The following is an 18,982-nucleotide window of genomic DNA, read 5'->3' on the forward strand; positions in this document are numbered from 1 at the left end:
CTGTGAACCCCAAACACAGTGACATAAGTCTTAACTTGGCCAGGCTGTCACTAAGGCTGCAGTACAAGCTATGTACAACGAGGCACCCTTCCAAATAAGTTGAAGTTCTGTTTAAACATTTAAATAACAATGAATGGACATATAAACTTGGTTTACTTGCAGATTACGAAAAATAGTTATTTTTAAGAGATGTAAATTTGGTTTTTTATGAGAGTTGAAGTATGAAACTTTGTTTCCGAGCGAAAACATGTTACTTGAAGCAAAATAAAGATGCCCCGCCCATTCTGCGAGGACGCTTCCATTTTTCAAAAAGGCGTTTTTTCTTTTTCTTTTTTTCTATTTTGTTTCCTTTTTAAACATGAAAATTATTTTAAAATATGTGAAGAACTGAGTAATGTAATGCAAAATATTTATAAAAAAAACACAGAAAAACGTTGTTTTAGGCATGAATAATGTGTTCAATATAACTAAAGTAGTAGGCCAATAGTCATGAGCTCATGATAGTGTCGTCAATTCGTTTTCTCAGTTTATATTTGCGACATATATCACCCGTGTACATCGAAATCCCGTGTGAAAATATGTTGACCCCAAAAGACGCAAATAGTCGTTCTAGAAAGTACCGTCATAACATTAACAACACAAGGCCAGTTTGCTCTCTCAGGTCCGCACGTGTACAGCCATTTTTTCACATGGTATTATGCTGTGCATGCATTGCGGGCGGGATTGCGGCAAACATAAAAGAAAATGAATGAAAATGAAAAACTTACGATATTTTTCACAAATATTGATGCTTAGATAAGTGCTTCCTCACAATCAACGAGCCGCCCTAAAATTCGCTCCGCTTATGTAAAACTTCTTTATATATTTAACACATAGAAAACTCCGAGATTTTACACACATAATTCCCACTGACATTGGTCACAGAACATAAGTAGGTCATTGAACTTTGCCCAAGTTCATCGCACCATGGGAACGACACAACACATTGAACATGATGTTACATCTCCCGCCATCTGGACGCCGAGTGTAAATTTTGATGTTATATGCAATTATGAATGGTACTGCGGAACGCGATTGCGACACAAATTTTGAGAAGCTGTTTTTGAAGTAACTTAAAACTTTTGTATCAAATGTAAGGTACTGTATCATTTCTGTGACACAAGAGAAAGAAAATGAAATCGGAGGCTGCTCAAACCAGTTTCAACTTGATTTTTACAACCCATCGCACAACACGTGCGTGCGTAATTTGTTTTCTTATAACATGACTTTTAATAAGTATGCAGGAAAGGTTGGTAAGTTTGCTAATTTAGGCGAGTTTTTGTTTAAAATCTTGTGATAGATAGACAAACATATTGTTTTTTTTTCTTCAAAAGTTACGATGTTGCCAAAGGCCGAGTTGTATAAATTCAGAGATCTGAACTTCTGAAGACCACGAATACTGATCATGTGTGTTATTCTTTTCAGCGATTATTACACGAAAGGTTCGCAATATAATTGGGCCTAATTAGTAATTAACATACATTGATCGTTGTCTTGTTGCCTGAATTGTTACCTGCTGGAAAAAAAACCTTAATTATTGTACTCATAATGTCCTATTTTCATTAAAAGTTGAGTGACGGTGCGTCGAATAAGCCGCGATCGGGAAACGGCGTTTAACCGACCGGCAGGCGATATGGTGAAACGGTTAGCGAAATATCTGTTAGGTCACACCCTAAAACGACGTTATTGAATGAAAATATACTAAAAACCATATCACAAAAACACAAAATCGCTTATAACCCGAAAACGGAAGGAGATATCGACTTTTGTCGGCTGTAGAGGGATTTTCTAAACCGAATTTTGATGCGCTCTATCCACCTGTGTCATTTATGAGCTTCTCTGACGTAAGCTGCAGTACGTAATTTCGCTATACCAGTTCCACGAAATTTATTTACTGTACGCAATAAGCATCATTTGCTATGTTTTCTTTCACAACGAATATTCCAAGTTGTGCTCCACACGCTTCACAGATATTGTTTTATGTCGTTCATTTTCAATTCTACTTAAAAGTTACCTTTTTCGAACGATGCATTGCACGCCTTATCAAACATTCCCGATTAGTAAAACTAAGGAAGGATATTCAAATATATATATGATTTTATGAGCTGCTCCACTTGAAAAACGATGATAAAACCGAAAAACAAAACATGTACTTCTCATGTGACGCATACCGGGAGACTCATAAAAACACCCCTTCTCATTAAATTAAATTTACATGCCGTCAGGCCAGTTGAAAGCCCTCCCCAGTAATTTGATCAGCTCTGCCCAATATACAATACTCAAATAAGCAATGAAAATAATATATTCATTTTCCCCAGATTCTCCCCAACGGTGGGCCCCAAGCCACTGCTTTATTTTCTTAGTAGTCATGGAAACAATTGTTTGCAACTCTCTTGCTAGCCAGGTGTTTTCAAGTTTTATTAATAGCACGACTTCTGATTGGTTCATTCAAGATAAACTTTCTATCCCTGCTGGATTGTTCTACTTATATATATATGAATGAATATTTGGTTTTCAGTTAACTTAGTTACAGGTTACATCCATTCCATTACGAACAGTAGGGGTAAAAAAATGTTTGCTTCTAGAGGCAGCCAGCCATGAAGGTTCTGCAGTGCTTAACCCCCCACGAAGATAAATACTATGCTAAATAACAGATGGTAGGCGTGAATTTGACAAAACCAGGTTTCTGATTGGACTAAGCCTCTCAAAAAGTTTTGTCGCTGGGGATATCCAGGGTAGGGAATTCACATGTAAGCAGCAAACTGTAGGTGACCCAGACCCAGGCTGCGACCTTAATTACCAGGGCAGTCCATCTGCATTCGCGGGCAACTTTGGGTTAGGGGGAAAATAACAATAACGTCCCAAAAAAAAAAGAAGATTTTATGGACGGAATGCGCTCTCAGAAAAGTTCGAAAGTGAGCGCGGTTCGTAGTAAACGGTACTGTAGTTCGTCAGTAACACAGGAATTTATTGGAAATAAAAATCTCTTTGATATCCAGCTACGACTGTTTCATTGTGGATATTTTTTTTTTTTCTTGTTTTTCTGACGCTGCGTTCCTTGGTGAGTTAACTTAAACTTATCTTAGGTAAATACTAGCCTATAACTTAAGAGTCGTAGAATGTGCTTATTACGATCGATCAAGACTAGTTTTTTATTATCATAGCCAAATCATTTTTCAAACACCTAGTACAGAACTTACTCTATCTACAATTACAATCAAACTTTTGTAACATTTGTAATATTCCTCGGCAACTTCTGGTAGAGTCTGAAAACGGCTGTAGTAAAACTAAGGATTCAACGCAAGTCACAACCTTGATATGTCTAGAATTGCCTTTGCGGTTTTCGATTGCGATAACTTTCGTGGAAATTTCGTTGAAACTTCGTTGACAACCGTGCCCGCAGTAGTCTAAATCTTGTCAACGAAATTATTCGTTTTTAACCGATTTTCAACGATTTTTATCGATTTTCAACGTTTGTTATCGATCGTTGATTTTTTTTCAACGGGAGTTAAGCGAAATCAGTACTGTATTGCTCCATGCAGCCTTCCATCAAAAGTTCTCCGCAACATTACAGATAATAACAATTTAAACACTTGTAAACAACAAACAATAATGAGTAGCTGGGTATTAAAATGGTCTTCTGCCCTGATGTCATGCATGCTAACTAGAGTGCTCTGCATATTTTTAATTGAATTTGCCACCGACTGCATGATGGCACCAACGTTCCAGTTGATGGAAGCATGATGGGCTCAATTAATTATGCGCATTTAAGACTTTAATTTGAACTGGCAAATGACTGTATACTCATAGTGATATCAAGTTTCTCTATTCTTACACATCTAGTGTTTGCAAATGTCTGAACATTGAGCACGGCTTGATGTTTTGATCGGCGCGATGAACGGTTATGACTAAGGACGGCTATTCAAATACACCTCTAATGGGACAGAAGAGACATGATAAACAGCCTGAGGGACAAAATATATGCACGATTGATGAAATAGCTAGTCTTGCTTTTCTTGCCTACATTTACAAGTGTAAGTTAAAACCATCTTTTTCTGGGATCAATTCCAGGACAACACACCCAAAGATTAAATAACAATATGATATAATATTTAGTTCCAGGGAAATAGCAATTCCTGACAGATATGCTGGTATTGTGTAAAGCATCCACATAGAAGAATTATCTTTTTCAGTTTATTTTAAGTCTAATATATTATGCACTATGTCACAGAACCCAAGTCCAAACCATTTAAATGACATTTAAGACACTTTGCAGAATCTACTCTACAAATATGCAATCACAAATATCCAAAAACCAAGCCAGTTTTGTGGGCTACAAGTCAGATATACAGTACAATAGGCTACACAGTACAGTTAAAGCAACATATTTGAATTGTGAGCTTAATTTCAGAGTATATCACTCAATATTAGATTGTTTTGATTATACCAAGATAGCCTACTATATCAAAACATAACATCCAGGGCTGTCAAACAGTTGCATTATTTTTCAAGGTTGTATTAAATTCATTCCAACTTTAAAGATCAACAAAAAGTAGATGCATGGTGCAGCCCTTCTATGACATAAAATATTATTTGCTGCATAACTAAGTGCACATTAAAGTGAAGAAAATGCAATATTTTGGATCTCAAAATACAAAGGAAAGAAAGGTTATAAACATAGGCGTAAGAGGCGGGGGGGGGGGCTGCAGCCCCCCCAAGCAAATATGTTGGTGAAAATTCGGGCACTATGAGGAGAATTTTTTTTGAAAGAAAAATAAATTGCAATGTGTTTTTCAATGGTTAAACTTATATTATAATCATTATTATTGTAACGACTTCCCGCAAAATTGTAACTGATATGGAAGGGTAATAACACGAAAATATGATTGTATGTAATTGGCATGCGATGTAATAACCGATGCATTCCTATATGATATGTAGATTAAAATGTTGAATGTGGCATATGGCCAGCTCATACCAAGCCTACCTTTGGTGAGCATTTCTGCGTTAGCATGCATCAGCACACAGTTTACTCTCTGTGCAAGGACCCTGGATGATGGCCAGCTTATTCTTAGCCTACCTTTGGTAAGTATTGCTGGCTTAGCATGCATCAGCACACAGCTTACTATCTTTCCTGTTCCTCCTACTCTCATCCAACTCGTCAACTAAATGCAGGGGTGTCAACATCCAGGTAGGGCCTGAGAGGAAAATGATGTCACCAGGTCCCCTCTTTACGAGCCTTTCATTTTTATTAATTGAACAATTGTCACAAATTAATACTTTATTCTATCTGTATCCCATGTTTCCAGGACCCCCTAGTTCATGCCCCACTAACCATCTCTGAACAGCCCCCCCCCCCGCCTCTCATCAGGTCTGTCTGAGTGTTTCCTGTCGCCTTTCCAACCAAGCGATTCAGGATATGTTCCCTGAGGAAGCAGAAACCTAAAGATTGTGGTGCAGACAATCCTTACTGAGCTAGCTGTACTTCCCTTTGCAAGCTGTGTCAGCATCACAGAAATTAATTACTGATTATTTCTTTTACTAACCAACAGAAGAGCTTTCCTTTCTATATCTGCAAAGGCAGCATTAATGTCTCTTTGCACAGCTAGATATGATAGACTTTAGGCCTAATACACTAAATGAAAAAAGTGATTTATTATATTGATGTATATGGAGTCAGAGTTAACTGACCTAGAACGCCATCGACTGATGCGGAAATATTAGCTTTTGAACTGCAGGGTTTCGGTTTCAGGTCGCGTTTCAGTGCAGAGCGGACTGCATACTTAGACAGAGGTTTCTATGCGATGGACGTCTAGCTAGACCAGATGCTAGACAAGATAGGACAGCGAGAGTGGACTGCATATTGAGACAGAGGTTTATATGCAATGGACGTCTAGCTAGACCAGATGCTAGACAAGATAGAACAGCGACGACAGAGACAAAATGCAGAATCCATCTGATGGAGATCTAGACGTTGCCTTGAAAAATATGAATTTTCATAATTTCAAAGCCAATGTCACATGTACAAGTTCCTCATAATGAGAATGCAGCTTCCAGCTTTTAATATAGTGTTTGAATAAAGTTTTGTGAACAATCTTCAATTTACAATTAACCTAAGTCCTGAGAGATGTTTATTGATCAAACTAAGACAATTTCCTACATTTTTTTATCCACCGAGTGAAGGTAAATGATGCAAGAGTGGTGTTAGTGCATCTGTATAAATTCTCTACATTTTGTCCCCCCCCCCTCTCCCAGATACATTTTCCAATGTCAAAGCAAATGGAAAATACAAATTATCAACGTTCAACATTTTTGGACTCATTACAGTCATTATTTGATATTTAACAAACTAAATTGTTTTAGCTTTTATCAATAAAATAAATTCACTGAAATAAATTCAAGAAGCAGATTTTTTTGCCCTTGTTTACCTTTTTCTTATTGAAGGTGTTCATGAGTGCCAAATAGATAGCAATTTTCGGTTAACTTATCAACATTATTCTCCCAGATTTGTTTTGTTCTAGTACAGTGTAAGTTTAATAACATGCTTTCATGAAGATAAAACAAACTAAATTATGCATATCCATGTTTAATACAGAAGTCCATGGTATTTCTATAACTTCCTTTCAATGCTTCCAAATGTGTTTTCTTTCCCTCCCGAGGAAGAATGGTTTAATTTGTGTCAATCTTGACTCTTAAAATACAGGCCTTTAGTATATTGACAACTGTGCTTGACATAGTTCTGTTTAATTACTAAACTGTAACAGTTTTCATCTGAAAGCCACAATTTGTATTTCTCGACAGTGAAGTAGATTACCCAATGGGAGGTGCTTATACTCCCAGTTTCTAAACCAACAGCCACTAGACTTTCAAACCCATGATTTTCCTGATTTTTTCCCCCCACTTTCTTCCCAAATTTTTGCCAACTGGATAAAGATGTCTTGTTCTAGATACATCACTGCGACCTGCATCTGGAATTTTCCGGCATTGATGGAGTGTTTCGTCGGCCAAGTTGTGTACATCCCGATGTATGATAAAAGTCTACACACTTATATGTGCTACTACTCAAAAATACAGAGAAACTCCCATGATGTGTTTTCATTATTTATTGATATCATATCAACGTTCTCTCACTTTTGTTGAGGTGATTTTTATTACTCCACACTTAAACCCACCGAATATGCAAACAACCAATTTTACTGATCTGCTTTCCTATTACACATGCATGAGGTTTTTTTTCCCCCCTTCTTCTTTTGCTACTCAAAAACATGCCGGTTTCATAAATTTCGTTATTAAAACTAAACAGAGTCACATATCCCATCTGCCATCTATGAATATTTCCTATCAGACACTACACGTACATGCTGGCTTTAGCAGACTCACAGCAGCTGATACTAGCTTGCCTCCAGGAGAAGTGCTTCTATAAATACATCATTTAAACGCTCGCAACGCATAATCTGACATTGCACGACAACTTTTCGTAAAGCCCACTGGTGTCTCGAATGGATTCATGGTAGAACAGTAATTGAATTTTTTCACCACTGGGCAGTTTTATCAAACAATCCACCCCTCAATAAAGTGTTGATTTAGATATAATGCTGACCTCTATGTGCAAATTGAGCGGTTTGAAATCTTGTTACACAGTAGGAAGCCTTGAACAGAATCCAATAATCATCCAACTAATCAACGAGGAATCTCGTAACGAATAACAAGACAAAAAAGGTATAGAGCAAGCTGCGTACGCACACAGCGTCGGGTTGCAACGTATATATGGTATAAAAAATAACACAACACGTGGCTGTGTTGTCTGGGAAAATTATTAAGACCGGGTGAAAGGAGAAAGCAGCTAGGATGGAATAATAATTAGGAGTAAGAATGAGATGAGGATACTGTAGTGAAGTGAAATTTTGTTGTGTGCACCCTATGAATATTTACATGTGTTATGTAATAGTCAGTTTTCAGCGTTAGTTTGTGTTCATAGCTTTTGCACGTGCATTTGCGAGTTCTGCACCCGCCGTGATATGGCTTAACAGCGTCTGTGCAGAGCTCCGGGGTTCGCCTCGTTATCCCTTTCGTATTTTGTTAATATTTATTAATCTGGGGTCGTAAATAGCCCAGAGTTACTGTACCTATATCTGGACTGTCTGGAGTCAGGAAGGAGATGTCCCCCTTCTTAGAGGCAGGATGCCTCAGGTTTTGGATGGTTATCGGCTTCAGGCTCGAAGCCACTGGTTTTCCAAGATGGCGGTTCAGTACATACTATATAGCGAGCTGGTTGGCGAGAGATGGAGTCTTGATGTCCACGTTCTCGATGTCCGCGAGCGTAGAGTCTTCTTCTTTTTTGCGAGCGAGTTGTACCCAGTTTAGTAAGAGTTTAATTCGTAAATATTGTTCAGATATGCTGTTCGTACCCCATTGTTAGTTAATTGAATTGTAGTTTTAAGTGTTTGGCTAGGTTGTACTCTACTGTACAAAGTACATTTGTTAGGTTGTGTTTTTGGACCTTAGTCCTGCGGGTTCGTAGCATGTGTTTATCATTAAGCATGTGGGTGCTATTCATTTCATTTATTGCGTACTTTTATACTGTAGTGTTACAGTACCGGTTAGGTTGGGTTTTAGTTTACAGAAATTTATTGACAGTTAAGTGTATTGCATTGTACTGATTATTGACAGTTGATTATTGTACCTGTATTTTAGTATTGTACTGCTCGTGGTGTAAAGGGCGTGTTCGTATTTTGTATTTTGAACATTATTGCTACTGTTGTTTAAAAGTTATTGTCTCAGAGATTGTCCTTTAATCTTAGCCATTCTGGACAGCTATAGAGTGACAAGACTCTTGAGAGTTTGTGGGTTCAGGAGGTGAAAATTCCTGCTGTCTAGGAACAGTATGGTGAAAATTCCTGTAATGGGTTGCAGCTGGCATGTGTTGCCCTGACCATTATGAAGGTGCTAAAGGCCCGGTCACACTATACCGATTTTTTATCGGAATACTACCGCATTTTCCCGGAGGAATCGAAACAGCCAGTTTTTCGTTCGGGTCTTCTAGCCACAGTGATAAAGGACCTGATTTGCTATCTGTTGAGCCATTCCGATGTGGAATAGCCCTCTCCTAACTTTTGACATTGACTCTGTTTCCTTTTATCGAATAGCTATCCGATTACTCTTCCGATTTTTATCGTTTTTCGATGTGACATCACTTCAGAATGTAGTCCGTTCCAGAACCCCTCAGATTTGGAGTAGGTATTCGAATATTCCACTGCATTCATTACATTCACTACCACAAACCTCACTCTTCGGCCTACAATCGGAAAAATCGGACCGTATTCCGATAAAATATCGCTGTAGTGTGACCGGGCCTTAAAAGTCCTCGTCTGTTGGCAAACGTTTTGTATTATTTCCAAGTGCAGATTATTTCATTATGTTCATTATACATTTTGTATGTATTGCGGGTATTGATTCTTCAATTGTATTCATGTCTTATTAATATTTCATAGTTTCGAGTATAAGTTTTCCCAGAGTAAGGATAGTTTTAATAAGATAGTAAAGAGTTTATTAAGCCATAATATTGTCATGTATCATGATTTATTCATATATACATTTTCATATTGTAAGAGTTTGTAATAAATTGTCAGCCATTGTTTCAACGCAAGAACACTCTTGCATCCTCATTTATAACTTGTGAGTTCGAAGCGAAGGACCCTAAATTGGTAATTTCCACCACCATCCGCAGTTTGCTTCAATACAAGTCCATAATATTCTCACAATTGATCAAAGGTTACCATAAATGGCATGATCAGCTCCCCCCCCCCCCCACACACACACACAGTAAATAGAGTTAATCCGTTCTGGTCAGGCCATACACTATCAATCCACTCGCAGGCCAGATTTTATTGAAAGGCTATTATTAGATATCATGTTTAGCATGCCCTCGACCCAACTCATAAGTTTCTATTCTAACGTTAACCATACAGCAAACCTTTATCAACTTCCATGCCAAAGCTTGAGAGATGAGCATAGTACTGGGAACAATGCTTTGTATCTAAATCCTCACCAAGTACTCACGTAAATCTCAAAGATTTATTCAAGTAGCCATTGAAATAAGACAGCTACAAAGATACCCATATTTATGTTCCTTGAACAGTTACTGGTATACTGATTACAATATGTTTCAGTAACATGTCAACCCATCCATACTGAGTAAAGTTGTTTGTTTGAAAATGTAAGACAAAAACATCCACAAGAATATCTGCCTCCTGTGTTTACAACAGTTTTGACTAATAATGACATCTTTTGGGGTTGATATTGTTCCAGGAATAACATGGACACTTGCAATTCAGTCTAAAATACTTATTGAAATAAATTTCATACATGTAGACATTATCTACAGCTTGTCAAAGCCTAAAGCATTTGCTTTTCTCAGAATAAAATTAGAGATCAGTCGCGAATGATTTTAAGGATTAAGTCTTCTCCCATCATCGTTACAGGTTCTACAAGTTAGGCATACTTAAAAAGTGCAGTAACCTGATTTCCTTCAAACCACCAAAACATGATCCTCACTGAAATTAGATGGCACAGCACATTGCCGCCAGTTCGGTAATGCAACTGATACAGACATTTAACATAATTCAAAGACTATTTCAATCTAATCTGAAAAAGAAATATACACTCATTACTGAACTAATGATGGCATTTATTTTTTGTACTTTAGCGTCCAATTTGGTCACTTTTCGATGTCACTTTACTATGTCATACTAAAAAAACCCACAACAGTGCAGTTCGTTAGCTGGACTCCTCATGGACAGAAAGTAAACAAAACTTGGAAGGTTTCAGATCGGTGATTATAAAACGTAATAATATTGATACGAGATAATTAGTGCAATAAACTTTTCAGGGATCGATTGGAATCATTCATTACTCGTTAGAGTTCAACCGAGTGTTTCCTCTTGATCAATGGGGCTCCCACTGCTTAAACAAAGGGTGCTGTTGTATCAATCTTTTGATGTGCCTAATCTGCACGATTTACAGGTCTCTGAATCAATACACCACAATCGTGTGAAAGTGCTCACAAGCACGCAAACACCTCTGATGAACATGCTGGGTGGTTGACTGTAAGTTCAAGTTTCTGCTTGCGTATTTTGGCTGGACGTAAAAAAAGGGCTTTTGAAAACACAATTTAAGGTGCTTGAAATGATGGGTCTGACTTGGAACCTTGAAAAATGTGTCCAAACATCTCTTCTTCAATCATGACAATACAAAACTTTATAACACTACTAGTGATCAACTCACTACAGCTAATTTGTGCCCTTGTGAATTCTCGCGAAAGTAGATAGGACCGATAGGACAGCACCATCGCTTGGTCTTGGGCGTGGCTATAGCGTCCCACTGCGATCATTATTTTGAGCGATACATCAGAAGGCTTGGTAAATCTCACAGACATTGGCAAACAACAGAACTTGTACACTGGCTTTAAAATGCACGGCATAATTTATCTGGTATGACAGCCAGATATTATACAAATTTGACAAATTGCTTTACAAGTGCGAAGATGTATAGCAGGTTTTGCACACTTTTGGACAAGACTTAAATGTAACTTCTTGAAGAGGTACACATTTAAGCATATCCTTGATAACTTGATTGTATGAATCATTTTATAACAAATGCGCATAAACCACAAACATGGGACACTAGTCAAAATACACATCAGTGCAAACCCTAGCCTACTACACAATTTCATAGCAGATATTATACCTAGGCCTATTTGACTATTTACAAAGAAGGGACTAATTGTAGCTTTTTCATGAACTGTGAAGGCCAGTTAATTATCAGTCCATTTCACTTCAAATTCTTGGGGTGGAAAGAAGTTTAGAAAGAAAATTAGCATCTGATTTGTTAGTACACTGCACATCCTACTTGCATCTGGAGTGAATCTCATATAAAGAGTTATTTGATTAGAGGTGAAAAAAGATACAACCAGCAAATTTTGGGAGCAGAATTCCCTTTCCAATTGCTGTTGTAATATCTTATTTACCTTAAATTCTGAGCTTTCCATGATTTTGACCTCTATCCTGGCGATTTCTCCCAGTTGCGGTCGACCCATCTCGGCAATCCGTCTGTCTTCTTCGGTCATCATAGTTAGCTCGTCCATTTTGTTGTCTTCTGGCTCTGAATCATGCCCTGTACGGAAAAACGAGAGAAGCAATGCAGGGAATAATTTATCCGGTATCGCGACGCAAAAATGGTCAAATTTCTATACAGGTGTAAGAGATGTATATATATTATAAAACTTACTGGTTTATATATTTACGAGTGACCTGCTTACCTGTCTAAAAAACACTAAAAAACAGCCCCCAAAACTTCCTTCCCTATAAGAAAAGGATACTTATTAGGCTGTAAAAGGTTGTTGGAAGTCTAGAACTCCTATAAGGAAACTTCTAGGTAAAAAATCCAAGGTATTCGGGCGAATTTCGAAAGAAAATTTTTCCCAATACAAAAAACATGTGTAGACACTTTGGGTGGTAGAATGAGGAGGTCACTGACCGGATTTGACCGGTCACTGAGGGTGCACAGTGTTAAAAGATTACCAGGGCATACTAGACACGGTAGAATGCGGTGCTAAGGTTGTGGGGAGACAGGTAAGCGGGGAACGAAGTAAATAAACAGTTTCTGTTGACAGGAATCATAGTATTTTATAAGCACGATGGGCAGTTACTCGTTTCCTGGAGTGGCACTAGATAAATCTACATCATTATTAATATTATTATTATTATAAGAGACAAAATTCAAAGGCTCAAAATTGCTACACAAATCTCAAACACTCAATTTATTCCCTGCAATCTGGCAGCTGGAGAACATTTAGATATGAAAAAAGTATATCATTACACAAAAAACAGCAATGACATATGGCATTTATGACATTAAGTTACACTTCAAAGAACAATGTATTCTTACACATCTTTACAGCTGCATTTTACTGAAGTTTTTTTCCTTATAATCCAAAGGTAGGATACTCAAAAGTAAAAGAAAAAAAAGGAATTAACAGTCATAGAAAATGTAATCTTTTACTCAACACTCCCAAAGCACTGGTCAGGAAATGATGAAATGAGGTATGGAGTGGAACGTTGAAGCAATTCATTACATTTGTGGTACCCAAAACTTTTGAAATTCGATTCAATAGTAATTATAATTTAGAAAAAGCCAAATAATTTTAACCACAGATATATCTTGCTTAGAGAAGGATCTCCAATTATGTGCGAATAATAATATATGGCTTGGATAGAATGATACCAAGTTAGGCCGACAACATCATTCAGCTTTGAGAATCATCAAATATTTAGGAATCATCAGGAATAAGCATCAGGGATCACCAAAATCAGGAATATTTAGTCCCCTAAACCATTCCAAATGCACACAGTTTCTCAAAATCATTAAAATAAAAAATGTAAAATAGGTAAGGTGAGGTACAGTATAATACAGTATTGACTGACACATTTTGTTTGTTACTGTGTAGGAATGTCAAATAATTACAATATTTGAGTTATTACCTCACTTTTCTCATAATAACAGATAAGATGGATGACTCTCATAAAGTCATATGCCTAGCTGTGCTTAGATCTTGAGACCAAAAAAGTGAGATTCATTATAAAAATTGACTCTATTTGAAGTGATTTACAATCATATCTGACCTTAGCTGCAAGAACAAGGAACAATTAGCGGCGTCACCATGGTTACTGTTCTCCTATACTGAATGCATTTTGGCATGATCAATCGCAAGTTGCCTATAAATGCAAACAGGCAAGTTGACATTTTGACTGCAAAAATGCATCCAGAACCTCAGGAATTTAATCATAATTTAAATGAGACAGGATTTTTACCATCACCATGTTAGTTTCCATCTTTTTAGGGAGCACTCCATTTTGGTATCATATGGCTTGAATAACTGAATTTATCAGGATGAGCTCAAGCAGAGTTTTTGTAGCCAAAAGCACTTAAAACTACAAGGATGGCTTTCTGTCTTTTTGAAATTTAAAAAAAAAATGAAAAAAAAAGATCCAAACCCGTTATTTGTTTGAAAGCAACTCGCAAGACTCATCCAGTTGTTTTGCCTATCGTTAATATTATCCAGCTTTTCCCTCTGTTCAAGGAAGAACCACTCAAGTATATACGAATATCTCCAATAAGCAAAACAGGTACTTGACCTATAGGATAGATAGTGCTGGGTATCACTGGGATTATTCAGTATTACTTACTCTGTAAAATGAGACCCACCCACAACAGCAATACATCAACTGGGCATGCCTGATCTGCCGGTAGGATTCATAACAACGTTCATAATAAAAGGTTACTACTACACAGTGTAGGCCTACAGGTACATAAAAAATGGGCTGTAGGTTTCCTCTCTCTAAAAATAACATGACTATGTTCCGGTCACTTCTGAGGAGATTTCACTCTCATCAAGTTTACTTCTGGTATTAAAACACATTTAAAAACAAATTTAACAGTGTCAATGTTCTCAAATGTTTACTATGTACGGTAGTTGTAATGATTAGGAAAGTATCTGTGGCAATTACTTATGAACTAATGGAAACCTTTGTTGGCAAATGATGATGAGGTATCTATGTATTGAACATTAATCGAGCAATTAAATGTTGCGAATCAATCAAACAATTATTCGCAGATTTATCCTTCATTTAGTAAGAAAAGAGATATGATGGTCTGTTATTGTTATTAATAGCAATAATATTTTGAGTGGTATTAGCTAGGTTTGGAAAACATGCAGAATCAACTCAGATGTACTGTAGCCTAACCCTAATTCAGACCTCGAAATTCACTGTCCTATTTACTGTCTGATTGCCACTGAATTTCACTGCTTGCCAGTTGAAAAACAGGTCCGGCAGCCGGTTCAAAGTAGTTTTGATTTTGCATTAATTCAAGGAAGATGCACACTTGTGAAAATTTGATTTTAGCCAGTACTGAGATATTTCATGTAATAGTATTTTGTTTTACCTAAAGGGACTACAATGGTGAAACTCTAGGCTTGTTCTTTTCAAATTCTCACCAGTATAGGGACATCAGTTGACACTAACATATTTGGTGGCAATTAAGACGCCTTTTTGAAACACATTTTTGTATCTTCTAATGTTTACCTTATTCACTTTGACCAGTATGTTTAATGTGTTACAGAGACAGAACCAGCTGCCAAACATCTCTAATTATAAAGGTCAGCTTATAAGATGTATTCGATTTCACTCATAGGAATTTTTCTTTATCTTTCGTCTTGTCTCTCTCTCTTTTTCGTTCCACCTACCTCTCCGTCTCTTTCTTTCTGTCTATTCAGCAGAGTTAATCTTGACAAAATGTTGCAGCAAATTCACGCCATGAAAACCTAGTTGCGATGAAGTAATATTTTATCGTTTATTTAATTTGATCCCATGCAATGTACAAAGGCAGGCATTATGTCTACAAACAGAATTTAATCGCATATGCCCCAGGGCTTATCTGCATTTTATAGAGGCATATAACACCGCTGAGACACGGTAACGTTCGACCGATGGTTCATTCCGAAGATAACATTGCCTTTGTGAAGATATGACATTTGCTGACGAGCTGTACGATATGTGGCACTTAAGGTATGTAGACTATGATAGGACCAGCTGTGTTTCTAATATATTTGTAATCTAGAAATTCTTTCTTGGGTACTTACACATAGCACTTACCTGCAATTTTAAACAAACAGTATGCACTCCATTACTACAAGTACATTGTAGTCTCCATTTAAAAGAATTATCAGTGTTCTCTCCTCTATCCCAACCCTCTCCCCCCTCCTCTCTCCCTCCCCCATCAAAATATGCTACGTCTCCCAAAATGTAAGCTTTTATCTTCTTTATACTGTCCATGCCATGGCATAAATTGTGATATTGTCATAATTGGATGAATAATAACCTGCAGTAATGTACGTTTTGAAACAGATATTTGCGCACATTTCAGCAATGAATGCTATCATTTAGAATGGACACAATGTACTGAGCTATCCATTTGATATAATCTAACTTGATCAATTTTGTTATGCAATCAGTGAAAGTCCCTCAGAAATGCTATTGTCCAAAATCAAATGTTAGCAATCAATTAAATTCCCCTTTATTGACAAACAGATCCTCTCTAGAAAAGGAACCCGTCAAAATTAACGTGTTAGGTCATTTGATCGAATTTACTTTTGCAGGGTACTATTAAAATACATTCTTCGCCATAGATAAAAGAAGGGGAAAAAAAGAGTTATTTTTCTGATCACATTTAGGTATCAGCTGGCTCATATTTAATTGTGTGATGAGACAACTCTCTTTCCTCTCTTCACAGCAGCAACATAAACTACAGTCAGGCGCGGCGGAACGGAAAAATTATTGGGGGGGCTAATGTGTGGAGGCTATCTAAGCGGAGCGCCACCATCGGTTGGCGCGGAGCGTACAAGAAAATTTTGGGTTTTTTCAAACCCCCAGATGGCCGGAAACGGCACTTCCCGAGTGTTTAATGCTGCGAATACCTAGCCCTAAAATATGGGTCTCAAGCCTGCAATTTCTCAGATTGCACGTAAAAGTCTGTAAAAAATATTGTAATTTGTATATTCGATGGTGTTTTAAGAGAGTAGCTATTACTCTTAGTGTACTCGCAAAGACGTTTTTGAGTGTAGTAAGGGCAGTGGTGGAGCTAGGGGTATTGGTCAGAGGGGTCAAGAATGGTCTGTAGGGGCGCTTTCGACACTATCTAAGCGGAGCGCCACCACAGGTTGGCGCGGAGCGTACAGAAAATTTTTGAGTAAAGATTCTCCCTAGATTGCAGGAAATGACCCTTTTCGGGCCTTGCTAATTTGCAGATAAACGGAGAATAAATAGGTGTCGTCGCCATTTTGTCGGAAAATTACACCAACAGAATATGACAAATGTCAATAGGTATATGAGAGCGCAATAAAATAGTCAATAATCGCGAATAAGTAAAAGTAGTGAAAAGCTGAAAAGGTCGCCAGCAGTCCATTTGAGTCCGTCAGGGGGGGGGGCATCCGCCCCTGACTATATATGGACGCTCCGCCACTAAGTAAGGGGATGTTGGAGAACTGGCTGAAATGAGGCAAGTCATTGGCCTAAGACGAAGTTGTGTTACGCTTACCGGTACTCACACTCACTGCTTCCACTTTTCACGGGGCGTGAAGACGCGGTTGGGCTGACAATGTGGTCTATAGCCAGGGGACGGGCCGAGGGTCCCCCAGCAATTACTAAAATTATTACACCTATATAGTATACGTGTGCATCAGACAGATCGACAAGTATGCATTGAAAAATGGACAGATGCACGTTTCGGAGCCTTGGTAAATATTGGGGGGGCTTATCATGCATTTGTCCCCTCAACTTTTTCATTGGGGGGGGCTGAGCCCCCCCAAGCCCCCCCGGTTCCGCCGCCACTGACTACAGTACATATATGTTATATGTAATATGTAGAGTGGACAGAGTTTAACAGAGGAGTGGAGTAAATACGTATTGCTGAATATTTTCAGCGTTACAAGAGTACATCAAATCAGGAGGCTTTTAATGCAGATGGAACAGATATGGTTCCAATAAGAGCTCCAGCTATTATCCTTAGATGGTGATAGCTCCTTTTCACTTCAGAGTACATCAAGTTAAAGTAAACAAGATGTTCCGAGTTTTAAGGAAAGCAAAGAAATAACAGTTCAAAGTAAATTTCTATCATAATAAAAACAACAACAACAATGATAATAAAACTTCCAATTTCAATTCCGTAGGAAAATTGCTGTAGGAAATCTGGACTACAAAATGCACAATGTTGGGACTTTGGATGGTAGAATGAGAAGGAAGGGCATTGACTGGAGGAGCCGGTCATAGAGGGCGAACAGTGTTAAAAGGTTACCAGTTCATTCTAGGCACGGTAGAAGGAGGTGCTAAGGTTGTGGGCAGACAGTTAAGTGAGTAATGCAAGATTCAGTGCAAAAAATATGTGCAAGGAATTCTGGGAGGGAAAGGGGAAGTGGGAGAGGATTGTTAAACAAACATTCTGCACGGTCTATTTACACAAACTATGACTACATGTGATGATGAAGGGATTCTAATATACCAGAATGTTTCTTTATGTACTCGTGGGTTATGATATAGTACATTATTACTGATACTGTCACATCAAACTAAATACATGTAACAAAGATGCCTGTCCACCTCATATTGAGCCATTACTTTGTGACTTTGCTGTGCCTCAAATTGCAATCATAGTGATCCTCTTGGCAAATATTAAACCTAGCTTTGGAAGCATGAACTGCGTATATAAGTGCAAGGTGAAACATCCAGGCCTATAATGCCTCTTGATTTAATCACTGAAGAGGTTCACTGTTCACAGCTACTGGCGTAGTTGATGATGATACCATCTGTACTTATGATGATCCTTCCCCCCCCCCCCCAATACCTTCTAACATCTTATTACCGAGAATTTTGTCACCATTGCATGTCTGTATAACATGCTTCAATTGATGCATGAATTCTAACACCAATGATGTCCTTCAATATTGAAAATTATGTGAAAGAATTTAGGTAACACTTCAAAACTGCTAGCATCAATATAATAATGATGGATCATTGTCGATTGAAAGTGTAATAATTTACATTCTGAGATGCAGAGATCGGATCTGCAACGGGGTTCGTTGGATGCTGTAGAGAATATTGTGCAAGAAAACTGGACCCAACAGGCTTTTATAAGTAACTGTATAACATTAACACCGTCAGGTAGGAGGACTACTGCAAAACAGTATCGCCCTCATATTGCCAGATAACAAAATCAAACTAAATACTGTTCCTGCTTTCCATACATCCATGCACAATTTGGATTAAACTCTTCGCATTTCTGCCTTACAAGACATAACCATGTAGCTATACAGATGTCACAACGCTCCATACAT

General features: G+C 37.8%; 1 protein-coding gene across 3 annotated transcripts in view; it reads right to left on the bottom strand.

Annotated features, from left to right (window-relative positions):
* The window catches only part of LOC139971201 (sodium/calcium exchanger 3-like), a 148,146-nt gene that overhangs the window by 65,886 nt on the left and 63,278 nt on the right, over window positions 1–18,982 (bottom strand). For all 3 annotated transcript variants that reach the window (XM_071977463.1, XM_071977461.1, XM_071977462.1), the window contains exon 4: window positions 12,065–12,210. In XM_071977463.1, the coding sequence (XP_071833564.1) occupies window positions 12,065–12,210 (146 nt within the window). The remainder of the gene's footprint in view (window positions 1–12,064; window positions 12,211–18,982) is intronic.

Source organism: Apostichopus japonicus, chromosome 8, assembly GCF_037975245.1.
Source record: "Apostichopus japonicus isolate 1M-3 chromosome 8, ASM3797524v1, whole genome shotgun sequence".
In the NCBI taxonomy this organism is placed as follows: Eukaryota; Metazoa; Echinodermata; class Holothuroidea; order Aspidochirotida; family Stichopodidae; genus Apostichopus; species Apostichopus japonicus.